Consider the following 12,975-nt stretch of genomic DNA (forward strand, 5'->3'; position numbering starts at 1 on the left):
CCAACAATTAGACCCCTGCTGTGAACTACAGGCACTTCCTTTAGCTTACTTTGTTTCTGACATGAGAGCATATGCTTCGAAGGCAAAGAGCCTCCTACCTTAAAGAAAAATAATATGGATGTTGAACACGAAACTGAAGATTTGTCACATCTCCTCAGACCATGGATAGGATGAAGGACCCAATTTGTTTTTTCTTTTTGTTAGGTTTTGGGGGTGGGGGTATGAAAACCTAGGAGACAGTAACAACTTCCATAACCACCTCAGTAAGTGTTAGTACAAACTATCATTGCCACCTCATCTTCTCACTATTTTTCATAAAAGAAGGGCTAGAAAACACATGCTAGAAAGAAACAAAGACTGGACTTTGCAGCGTAAACTCTGGGATTACTTCTTCCCTCCCCTACCCCTACTGCCCCCAGATTTATTTTTATACATGTGCATATATGTATAGACACATACATGTACATACATATATGTATACCCATACACACCCTAGGATTATATATTCAGGATTATAAAATACTGTTTATAAACACACACTTGCACACTTCCTAGTATTACCTTTATTACCCAGCAATCTTTCTTGAAGAAAGGCTCAAAGACTAATCTACAGGTTGGTGCTGGCAGAGTTTATTAACAATTTTCACATCAAAAGCTGACACATTTTTAGGATCTCCACCTAGCAACTGGAAGGGAAACAGGAAAGAGAACTTAGCTCACAGAATATCTTAAATTATCCCTGGAATCTCCCAGGTAATCCATGGTGTTATCAGTCTGAACGCTGAACAACAGGTATTCATTTGTACTTTACCATCCCATGGATTACCTTTGACTTGCCACTGCAAGTCCCTAGTAGCAATGCTGTGTTTATATGTGAAATGAAGAGGGCCTCATGGATAATTCTTTCTCCAGATCTGCTTACAGATTTGCACTCTTTTCCACTAAAAAAAATATTGGGTCTTTAGACTGGGCATGCACGTATATTTATTTTCTTAACAGTTAAAATCAACCACTGTCACGATACTTCTATCTATTTCTCTCTAGTTGAGAACACTGATCAGCATTCCTCAGATTAGACATACAGAGAATAGTTTATATTTTCCATCTTCTTCTGCTTTAGTATAAGAGTAGCAGGCCTCTGCCACTGATTACTATTTTAATTAAATTTAGCTGTCACATCTATGGGCATCACTAAAGATACCAAAAAACATAAAGGACTGTGCAACTGATGAACTGAATTCTGATACAGCAATTCAAGAAGGTAGTTCACCAGAGATTATGAACAGAACGGTGAGCCTGTACTTCTAGAACTATACCTCTTAATGTCAAAACAAACAAAAACCACCAAAAGCACAAAACCAAAATAACAACCTAATACTTAAATGATTATTTTTTTAATAAAATACTTACTTGTTTTCAAATACAACTGTGAGCGAGTCCTCATGAACATCTTTGATAAATCCCTAAAACGAAAACATTTTTGTTATAAGAATGCATGTGAAATCAAAACAAGGCACCAATTTCAATACAGCCTGAAACTAAGCCAAACAGCAGACCACCACTAACACTACAGTTCTAATTTAGGAAAGTTCCAAGACACCATCCCACTGTTCGCATGAGGTTGCTGATATTCTTAGTTGGCTATTCTAAGAAATACAGTGCACAGGGGTTGTTTCAAATGACTGCTCAAACCAGACCAGCACATTTACAACTGAAAACTCACTATCAGAGTTTATTATTTTATCTACAGGTGTGTACAACTGTTTTACAGGAACAAAATGAGAGAGATCCAGGACCAGGGCAATTAGTACAACTCACAATACAATGTCAAATAGCTGTGCATAGCACTATTTGCTTTATAGGTGTTTTTCTCAACACAAAACTGAATCACAAACAACCATCCTTCAGAACTGTATAACAGCAATAAATTTCGGACAAAATTTGGCAATACTGGCTGCCATACAGCTAGTTATGGTATCATCTTTCGAATAACAAATTGGGGACTGTATGAGGCCAAATATCTGTAGGACCTCACAAGAAAACAAAGAGAATACAGTATTTCACATTTTTTTGTGTTACATTATTATGATCTCAGGAACAATTGAGGGGAAATCCCACTTCCCTTTCTTTCTTTTGAAAAACAAAGGCTTCTTTAGGGGGCACTGATTATGTCGAAAGCCTAAAGACAAGGAACAACCTGATAGATACAGTTGTACTCAAGTACCCATGCAGAAATTAAGTTCCTACAACTCTTGGTTAAGGCAGGCAGGCATGTTGCAAAAAAAGCAGATAAAGGGACAAGAAAGACCTTTCAAATTACTCCTGCTTCTGCTATAGCCTGGTATTTGCCCAAGCAGAGGAGGTCAAGGAGGAACCTGCAGTTTTAAAGGAGTAAGAGCGCTGCATAGCTATGTTAAGAGAAGTTCCAGGAAATCTGCTGAATGGATTATATCCACTTAAGAAACTGCCAACTGAGGAGGACAAAGAACATATCAACTGTGCAAGGAGCAACTAGCCCACAGACGTATTATGTGTCAGCTCAGGGAAAGATAAATTTTGACACAGGAGATCCCTCAATGTAACGACGGACAGTAAAGGAGCCCATACCGACAGCTGGTTGCAAAGGGCCTATATAAACAAATCTCCTTTTACCTGAACTCGTACTCAGGCAATGATGTGAAGCCATTTGCTCAAAACCTGCTTTTCTGCTCCCTGAGCTTCACTCAAAACCATCTGCCAGCAACAAAGACGACTGGTTCTAGCAGAAAGCATACTGGTAACCCTGAACAAAGCAGGTCACCAGAAATCACCTCATTGAACCACCTGGTGCGTTCCTAATAAAATAAACCCTTTCAAAGGCCATCCTGCCACTGCAAGGGAAGGAAGGCAAATCTCTTTCTTTGAAAGGTAAGCAATGGCAACAGCTGGCAATAAAATACACCTGTAACCAGGGACTTTGAGTTTCAAGGCAGTTTCTGGACAGGAATACTGAAGTTAGGTCTGTTTAAAGGTGCAAAGAGCGTACAAAATTTTACTGCCTGAAGTATGTGTTAGCTAACAGAGGTAAAGCAGAACTTTTACTAAATTTATGCTACCAATGTCCCCTTTAAACACACCCCAATATGGAGATCAATTAACATGGCACAAATTGCAGGAAATATGAATTGTTCCACCACAATTCATTCAAACTCTACCGAGGGACAAAACACCCAAGTCACAGCACTGCACACAAAGTTCACGCAGTCCAACATTCTGCCGAATGACAACTTATCAACAGAAAGCAGTATTTACAGAACGAGATTTAACTCCCTACTATGGACAGCCATTTATCTGCATTCCCAGAGTCTGTGGTTCAATATTACTCTTTGCCTCATTATGCTGCTTTATTTCATAGCTGAACCTTACCTCTTATTTATGTTATTACATGCTCTCACAGTACTCAACATGGGCAGGGGGAATATGTATTTAATTCTACAGTCAGTCTATAGTAGCTAAAACTGAATTCAGATCTGCAGAATAAATTTATCTTTCTTTTGTTAAAGACAACAATCAGAATCAAGAGAGATTCAAAATCAGGTACCACAGAACACCTGAAAAACATTCAGAACATAATGCTTTACAGAGTTTAGAAAATCCTGGACCCACTGACTAGCTGCATGTTTCATTAATAAGACAAAAGAAATGGAAAAAAAGAATCCCAACTGCATTGACTTTCCAGGATTTCAGACAATTAGTCCATTACTAGGTAAAGTCTGGCTTTCTGTGTAACAGTACAAACAGGTTTAATATTCACAACTGATTTTTAAGCTAACGTCCTGCTGAAGAATGGGAAAGCTGATGTGAAATAATAATGCAGAGATATGACTAGCAGCAGACTAACAGCTGACACTGCACAAACGTCAGTTGCCTAAACAGAAACATTGAACACTTTTTCATAAAATCGAAAGTACAAATTCCAACAAAGAGTCTGTACATTTTACAACACCATGTGGGTTTCAGGAACGCCTTCACACAAGGAAGTCTTTCAGTTCAAAGCTCTTCCCATATGAGAATATAATGCAGACTCACAGCTAGCAGACATGTATGCAGTAACTTGAAATTATCTGAATAGCATTTTCAATTGGCATTCTCAAACTCTTTCACTCCACAGTATTTATATATGAGAAACACTCAAAATCAAATATAAAATTCATTAGGTATGCACTTCAGGTCACAAATGGACATATGTAAAGCATTAAATAAAATTACATAACTATTTAAATAATTACATTATTGTGAGGCCTGAAAAAAGTCTGATCAGAGTCTAATTGTACAAACACAAGACTAATAGTGAAGGAGTAACATAGAAGTAAAAAATCCCAAGTATAATTCTTCCTACTGTTATCAATTTCTCTACAGCTGTGGGGAAGAAATCACATTTACAGTAACTGAAGCACAGCAGTCTGTGAGGTACTATAGACTGTATGGTTCATTTGAAATACAACTAGAAATAATCAGAATTCAATATAGGTTTTAAATACAGTTTTATAAGAAATTATTCCATTATTGCCAAGAAACATGCCAAAAGTATCATCAAAACATTTGCCGAAAGTAAAAACTCCTGCATATTACTTTGCTACCTACAACCCTGATGTTTACTGTAAGCATTATCAGTTGTCACTTACAACTCCAAGATAAAATCAGACAAATAGATTTCATGCGTGTCAGGATGAGATTTAGTGTAATTTTTAAAGAAGTATTCCAAGAGCCTAGAGATTTTTTTCTTTAAAAAGGTTTTACAAAAAACCTGTGACATTATGATATTTTGCACTACAAAGCAGATTTTTTCACATTAAGTTATGTTAAATCCTATAAATTCACAAGGATTTCTTCAGAAAGGGCATGATGAAAATAAAACAGAAAAGTAAATATTCTGGTTTTCAACTAGGAGTTTTGAAGGAGTTATTTATCAGTGAGGTAACCTATATAAATAGATTTGTACTCTAAGCTTGCACTAGTCATGTCTGATACTGTATCAAAAACATTTTCTACTAAATTAAGTAATGATGCATCACCTTAACTTTTGCTCAAATGAACAAGCTACTCCATTACTGAAATTTAATTTAGCAGTGTTGCCTAAGATAGATAGTGCCAATATCTGTTTGAAATGTTCTATGTTCCTCACACATCATTCCATGTATCCTCATTCCAAACAGAGGCGATGAGGCAGAGCTAACAAGAGACCACCAAACACATCATCAACAAATATACTGGAATCAAAGAACCCATAGGGATGAATTGTATTATCAGCAAGTAAGCTTACACATAACATTTGTGTCTTTTACACCACATACAAAACTGTAGAGGGCAGGAAGGGAGGAAAAAATTTATGTGACTTCATCTTGCCAGACCTATGATTTGGACTGTCCAGATATTAGGTGTCAGTCATACAGTTTACGCTGTGAGCTGGATCTCTGGAAGTCCATGTATACCCTGTTTGCTGCAGCCCAGCTCATGAGGCAGACAGGAAACCATACTGTACTACAGGCTATTAATGTCCTGCTGGCTCCCCAGGCACTTTGGTTCAGACCTGTCTCTGCCACTTACTTGGCAGAAACCAGGCTCCCAACACTAGCACTGTAAAATGAGGGGTAACATCGCTAGGACTCTTGCCTAGGTTTGGGATCAGAGATCCAGCAAATCTAACACAGGGCCATACTGTCTTAAGTATGAACAAAAGGACAGGAAACTAGGAGCAGATTATTTGCCACCAAAATCACTACAGTTGAGAATTCTTCATCTCGTAACACACACGCACACTCTTTCCCTTTTACCTGGGTTTTGCTCATGGATTTAGGATTAGGATCTGCTGATAACATAAACGGATCAAGACTTACTGAAGTGCCCTTACAGTGAACTGTATGTCTCTGTATATATACACACACTTTTTTTTTTTTTTTTTTTAAATCCAGTTCCAGGCAAAGTCACAAAATCTGTGTAACACAGATGCAATCCAAGTTCCCTCTTCATCCTGCTCTCTTAAGTTTATCTGACCCCCAGGTAGGATGGTCCAATCTGAAAATGAGGTGCTGTTAGTTTAGCTGCAAACATTCTTTCCAGGGATAGCCACTGTGTTGGCTTTTGAGTCAGACATACCTGCACACTAAAAACTATACTAAGATCATGTTACCCACTGCTGAGCAAATTTCAAACAGTAAACGCTTTGGCATCTGGTACCATGGACTGTTTCTGAATCAGTGACATAAAGGTCAAGAAGCCTATATCCAATTACCAATCCTTTCACTCCTTTCAGAAGCAAGAACCATTAGTATTTTTAACTAACAATCATACACAACTGTTTCAAGTACATGAAATAATTATTACTAAGGGATGTATCCCATGCTGACCCTCCAGGAAAAATAAGTAAGTAAATCAAAACACACACAGGAAACTTGTGAATAATCAAATCACTGGACAAAAAAGACTGAACTTCATAAAACGTTATTTTCATTAGAAGTGATTAGCTGCACCTGCTTACACAAGGAATTGATAAAAGAAAGCAGATCTAGCTTGCCACAAAACACAATCATTATAAGCAGGCATCAGGTAAGAAAGAGATCCTGAACTATTATATCAATTTTAGCAACCACAGTTTAATTTATGACATTACTGCTTATTTCCATTGATAATCATAATTATCATATGTAAATTCAAGGGTCCTTATGACAGTTATGCAAGAACTTCAGCACTGAATCCCCTGGTTTAGGCTTATTCATGAAAGTCTAAATGACTCACATTACTTATACTGCTTTCTTCATATGTGTATTCCCAAAGGGCAAAACTTCTCAAAGACACCCTCCACTGATTATGTACATGAGCAATCAATAATCACTGCCTGTGGCATCTCCCTTTTATCAGCCTAAAAGGGTCAAGAAAATGGCTCATCAACAGCAATCATGACTACAGATACTTCTTGCGCCAGTCTACACAACTATCAAGAGATCAGTAACAACTTTAAAATGTCTGAAATTTCCCACCCATTAAGGCTAGATATAATAAATAAATGCTGACCATTGTAAGACAGTTGAGATCTTTTTTTTTCTTTTAAGTCATTCCAGTTGCCATGTTTCCTGGTGTAGTAATTGGGTACAAACAGCTGTGTAAGCTACAGTCTTAATGACACTTTCCTATTTTAATAGCAATCAAGCTAAAAACCATTCAGAACTCAAGAGTTGTTTTCAAAGCCACTAATTAAAAATTGTAAGAAAAATTAAAAAGCCATTATATTTTTTTATTAATGCATAAACTTTTTCCTCACACAGAATTGTTCATCATGCTTTGACACTGTACACGTGGAGAAATGCTGTGTACTTCACTTCTCTTTCATCGTTTTTTCCCTTAGTAATAGTTTGGCTAGTCTCTGCCTTGAGGCCTATGCCAACTCCTGCTACCAGCGCTTTGGTTAGTCCTATTACCAGCACAACCACACCTCTTGAAAGAGGAACAGACCAAGAAGAAAGCACTTTAGAACCTGTAAATAAAAGGTTGAGTTTCATTCTAATTCACATTGTCATCTATTTTATGCCCTTGCATAAGCTAAACAGCTACTACTCTAGGATAGAAAGAACACAACAGCATGCTACACACCAGAGTCAGTTTTTCAGCACACGTAAGTCCCTACAACGAAGAATACAATGGATCTTTCAGAGTTATTCAGATGCCACTGAAAGATTCAGGTAGAGAAAGTTATCTGGTGTTCGTGTACCTTGGTCTCATTTTAATTTAAGGCCCAACCTATTTCACATGAGCTGACATCTGCACTCATGAATAATGTGCAGAACCAGGGCTCGAATTTGCCTAGAAGTGAGGCTGACGAAGGTACTGGATGAAACAGAAGCTTTCGTCTTGTTCTTGCCAAGAGCTGCAGAGACACCCTTCACAACTGGCAGGACCAGAGGCAATGGGCACAAACTGAAACACAGGAGTTTCTGTACAACTGTCAGGAAACACTTTTTTTGTTTTGTTTTGTTACTGTGAGGGTGACTGAGCATGGGCACACGTTGCCCAGGGAGGCTGTGGAGTCTCCATCCTTGGAGATACTCAAAAGCCATCTGGACATGGTCCTGGGCAAGTGGCCTTGCTTGAGCAGGAGTGTGGACCACATGACCTCCCACAGTCTCTGCCAGACTCAACCATCTGTGATTCTGTGAATTACTTAATGATCTTAATGACACAGAGAATCATCATCCTGAAAACACTGCAGGCCAAGATGAGGCTGGCAGTATTCAACTTTCACTCTCTCTACATACTTAGAAGGCAAAGAAATCCAGATTTTTTGGCCATTTGACATTAAAGTCTACTCTAACGTTCCAGAGATAAAAACTAACCTGCAATCTAGCACTCACCTAGAAAGCATCCACTGTTCTGCTCTCAGGAAGTCCTCACCACACCTCTAATATATGCAAAACCCTTAACTACTAGGATTCATCAACCCTGTCCATTCTCCTGCCTGTTCCACAACACAAACCTCACCTTTTTTTCTGAAGACCATGACCACTTTGAGCCCCATCAGTGCCATCTGTTCTCTAAACAAAATGGGTGCTCAATATTACGATATATGCAAAGTCTTCTGAGCTGCAGGGAGTGGCTAAACACTGGCTCTGTTGTATATTGGTTGAGTACCTGGGATAAAATACAAGGTAAATGCTGTCCTGTTCTCCAGATTATATTACTTATTTAAAGCAAAAGAAAAAAAAAGGCATAAATTAGTTTGCAGATTTATAAGTAAAAGGTTAAATTTAGATCATAATATCTTTTGTACAGGACTATAACCACAATTACTGTCCACTGATTTATGCATCATGAAAAAGATTTTGACTTTTCATGTATTTTAATAAAGAACACGATTTTCCGTACTAATTTATAGCAACCATAGTGTATACATATAAATACATGTGCAAAGAATTCCCTGTTAAAATTGAATTTTACTAAAATGAAGAACAACTATCAGAGGAACAAAAGAACCTATAATGAATACCATTTACCATGGTCATATCTCTAATAACTACTGAAAACCCCACTATAATGCTCTAACAGATTTAATCACTACATTTGTTCTACTACAGCTAAGTTGCAGATCATATTAACAAATCATTTAAAAAATCCTGTTGTGTAATTGTTTACCTAATTATTTTGGTTTTTATCTCTGTTGGCATAGCAGAGTCCTTCTTATCTCCTTTACTGGGAGGTTTGCTGTCCTAATGCATCTGAATTCAGACTGTTCTGAGGGCAAACCTCAAATTTCATCCCATCTCACAAATTCTGCTTTTCTCCTCAGAAAATTTTTGCCACCTCCTATACAGTGACATGGGGCTTAGATGATGAGCCTATCCTCATCTTAAAAATGCTATCAGTGTCCAAAATAGGATACTTTCTAAATGAGACTGACACACCTCCCTCCTTTGCTTCAGAAACTTCAAACAGAAAATTACTAGTAGTGTTACTTAGCTCCAAAATCCATGCATACCCTCTGCCTACCTCAACAGTAGGACTCACAAAATGGAGTCACTGACAGAAATTTCACTGCATTTAGCTCACAAGAATAACCTTTTGAAATTGTGTTTCAGTTTGGTTTATTCAGTTTTGGTTTGGGGGGGGGGGGGGGTTCTGTGGGGTTTTTTTCCCCTCCACATTAACAGTAGATTATTCTCAGTTGGGGCTTTGGTTGCTGTGGGTGCAATCACTCTAACCTGACTTAATCCACTATGAAGATGCCATCACTGGCCTTAAGCCCCATTGCATTGATCTGAAAGCCATTAACACCATTTTTAAGTAAAACTTCTGCTTTTGTTAGTCACTGTTCACAGGGCTAGAACACATGATGGTGCTAATCCAACTCTGACAATTCTCACTGACTTAGGAGGAGGTGTCATCGTTGCAGATTTTAAATCGGGCTTATTGTAATAAATTCTGTGCACACAGATCCCTTCAGTCCAATAATTCAGTACATCTCCTAACACTCCCATTAGTCTCATATTCCCCTTAAGCAGAAGAAACAACTAATCCATGGTTTATAAAGTTGTCCAAGATCACAAGGTAGAAAATGGAAAGCTAAGAAGAGTGTCTCCAAATTCCGGGCTTCCTAACGGGCAGGGGAAAAGAGAAAAAAAAAAACCAAAAAAACAACCATCAATTCTATTTAGGAGTATCTTGCTCTAAATGCAAATGATTCTGATGTGGGTTTCTGTGTGGTATTTCAAGTCCAACTAAAAATGTACCCGATTTACAAAATTTATTATCTACTGATTGTGGTAAAAATTTAAGAGGCTTACCTACCAAGGGAATATAGCTTATTCCATTACATTCTTTCCTCCTAAGAGTATCTCCTATTTGTCTCTTTTAATAGGCAGCCAGTTGAAAAAACTAACTCCTGAAGTCAGCTGGTTACAATCCTTTAAACACCAACTGCCTTTACATACTGTACAATTACCATTTGACTTCCAAGCCAAATCCACAGCTGCACACAGGAAACTCAGGGAGGAAAAAAAAAAAAAAAAAAAAAGACACCCCCCCCCCCCCCCCCCCCCGTGTAATATTGCATGTGTAATACCACACCCCCCCCCCCCCCCCCCCCGTGTAATATTGCATGTGTAATACCACACTGTGTATGCGGTTAGGCACAATAGCTAAAGAGAGTCCTGAGATTAAATACTCCCAGAACATAGCTACACTGCGTGCTCACAATACTGGCTGGAATCAGCCCTCCTGGAAAGGAAGACAGAAGGCTCTTGCCATAAAAAGAGCTGGGATTCTTTAATATCTGAAGCCAGGCTTAGGGGAAAATGACTGACGGGCAACAGCTGGGAGTATTTTGCATTGATCCTGTAACATCCTGACATTCCAGGGAGGGTGATGGTGAAGGAAGCTTTCTGATGACATAAATAAACTCGAAATCTTTAGAGAATGATTTAAAATATTTTAAAATTATTATTTCAGCTCAATTCACCCCATCCCACCCGGAGCCCCTACTTCTTCCAAAAATACCACACCCACCCACCCTTTCCAAAATGAAAACTAAGCAAATCCCCGTGCCGTGCATCTGCTCCCCCCCGGCCCTCCCAGCGCTCTCCCTTTCCGACACACTAACCTCCCTTGAGAGGAGCCCGTATCAGCCCGCCTCGTCACCACCTTCCCCAGCCACCGCCGCCCCGCTCCATCCGCGCCGGCCCCCGGCCCCCCTCCCCTCACGCCGGCCCCCGACACCCCCCTTCCCCGCCGCAGCCCCCTCCGCCACCGCCCCCACCACACCCAGACACCTTCCCCCAACGCCCTTCCCCCTCACCTTCCCCTCCTCCGCGGCCCGGCGCAGAGGCTCCCCCCACGGCCGCCACCGGCCACCCGCCTCCGGCCGGGCGCGGAAACCGCCGGCCGGCCGCCCCCCGCGCTGCCCCCGCCGCGCCGGCCCCGCCGCCACACCCTCCCGGCGCCGGTACCTTGTAGAAGGCCCCGTTAGAGCCGCGCACTTCCACCGTCAGCTCCTCCATGTTGAGAGCGCAAAGGACGCCGGGACGTGCTTCTAGAAACTGTCACCACGGGGGGGAGCGCTGGCGGGCTCCCCCTCCCCCTCCGCCCGCCTCCCCGCGGGGTGGGGGCCGCTCCGGCGCGGCACCGCCCCGCCCCTCCCCCCCCCCCCGCAGCGCGCGGTGGGTCTGCCCACGCCGCTGGGCGAGGCGGGGGGGGGGGGGGCGCTCGCTCACGGTCTGCGGAGCGGGGCGTTCCCTGCGGGAAGGGCTGCCGGCCGTTGCCTTCCCCCCCCGCCGCGGCCCGCGGGAGTGGGAGCGGCCGGCTGCCGCGGGAGGCCCGGTGCTGCCCGCCGCGGCGGGTGAAGGTGGTCTGCGGCGCCCGCCCGCCCGGAGGCGCAGGTGGCCCGGCAGCCTCGGCCTGGCCCCGCGGGAGCGGCCGCCGTGTGGTAATGGAGGAAGTCGCGGCCCTGGCGCCGCAGGCCGCAGTCAGTGCTGCAGGGAAAATGCAGTGGTTTGTTTGTTAGGGTTTTGTTTTGTTTTGTTTTAAAATTAATTCCAAAGGCCGGGCCTTAGGGAACGCCTTCCGTTCCCGAGCCGCCTCCGGCGGCCTGGCTTGTCGCCCGGTGCAGTCAAGATGGTGCCCGTCATCCGCCCGTCCGCCCCGCTTTCACGCTCTCTTCCCTCGGCTCCCTTTGTCCCTGCCGGTGCCGCGGCCTGCCTTCGGGGGCGGGGACCACCCCCGCCGTCTGCTCCCGGTCCCGCACCGAGCGGCCCCCTCCGCCCGGGCCCGCCCCCCCGGGGAGGCTGCCCGCTACGCTGACGTAAAAGTGGGGAATCGCCCCGTTACAGACACTGTGCCTTCTTCCTCCATGTACTGCTGCAGAGAAAAAAAAAAAAATGACTTTGCTATTTGATGACCCTCACAACACAATCGGACCCGAGTTTTGCTATGAGCTCAATGCTCGCATAAGCTTAGTCATGCAGAGCTTGATGAAGGGCCTGTATCTTTGCCAAATGCATGCATTTTTTGCAATAGCTTTAAATATCATAATGGTACTTTCAAACGTCCTTTCTGCTGATCTTTCCTGTTAGATGTCAGCCCCAAATGAACAGGAGTACATGATGGTATTTTACCCATCAAATGTTTTCATTTTTAGTTTCTCCATGTTAATCTCCCACTGTAGCTTTTTTGCCAGTTTTAACCATGTCTGTCAGAGGGGTGAGGATTTCAGATAATAGAGGCCTGGAAGTTTTGAGAAAGCTGGCTACTGGGGAAGGAGACTCAAGTGTGCTACAACTGAAGGAAAGACAGGGGTTCAACAACATTGGCTTTGCTTGCATGCTGCTGGCTAACCCCCACGTGTGCCAGATGGTTAGCATGCAACTCCTTGAGCATTTATACTCTGTGCTTGTGTTGTCCAGTGAGTAATTTGAGGGTACGGGGATGGGCTGGGAGGGTTCTGTTGGGGAAGAA

At 42.2% G+C, this 12,975-nt stretch overlaps 1 protein-coding gene across 5 annotated transcripts in view; it reads right to left on the minus strand.

Annotated features, from left to right (window-relative positions):
- The window catches only part of FXR1 (FMR1 autosomal homolog 1), a 38,947-nt gene extending 27,291 nt beyond the window's left edge, over positions 1 to 11,656 (minus strand). For 4 of the 5 annotated variants that reach the window (XR_008237472.1, XM_052803411.1, XM_052803410.1 and 1 more), the window contains exons 1-2: positions 11,472 to 11,656; positions 1,411 to 1,463 (exon numbers count right to left, since the gene is read on the minus strand). Coding sequence is in view for 3 of the 5 variants with exons in the window: in XM_052803411.1 (XP_052659371.1) it covers positions 1,411 to 1,463; positions 11,472 to 11,522 (104 nt within the window). In the remaining 2 variants the exon portion in view is untranslated. Of the gene's footprint in view, positions 1 to 1,410; positions 1,464 to 11,320; positions 11,343 to 11,471 lie in introns of those variants that run through there. The other variant, XM_052803412.1, reaches the window with a different exon arrangement.
- Between the last annotated feature and the right edge of the window lie 1,319 nt (positions 11,657 to 12,975).

Source organism: Harpia harpyja, chromosome 12, assembly GCF_026419915.1.
Source record: "Harpia harpyja isolate bHarHar1 chromosome 12, bHarHar1 primary haplotype, whole genome shotgun sequence".
NCBI lineage: Eukaryota > Metazoa > Chordata > Aves > Accipitriformes > Accipitridae > Harpia > Harpia harpyja.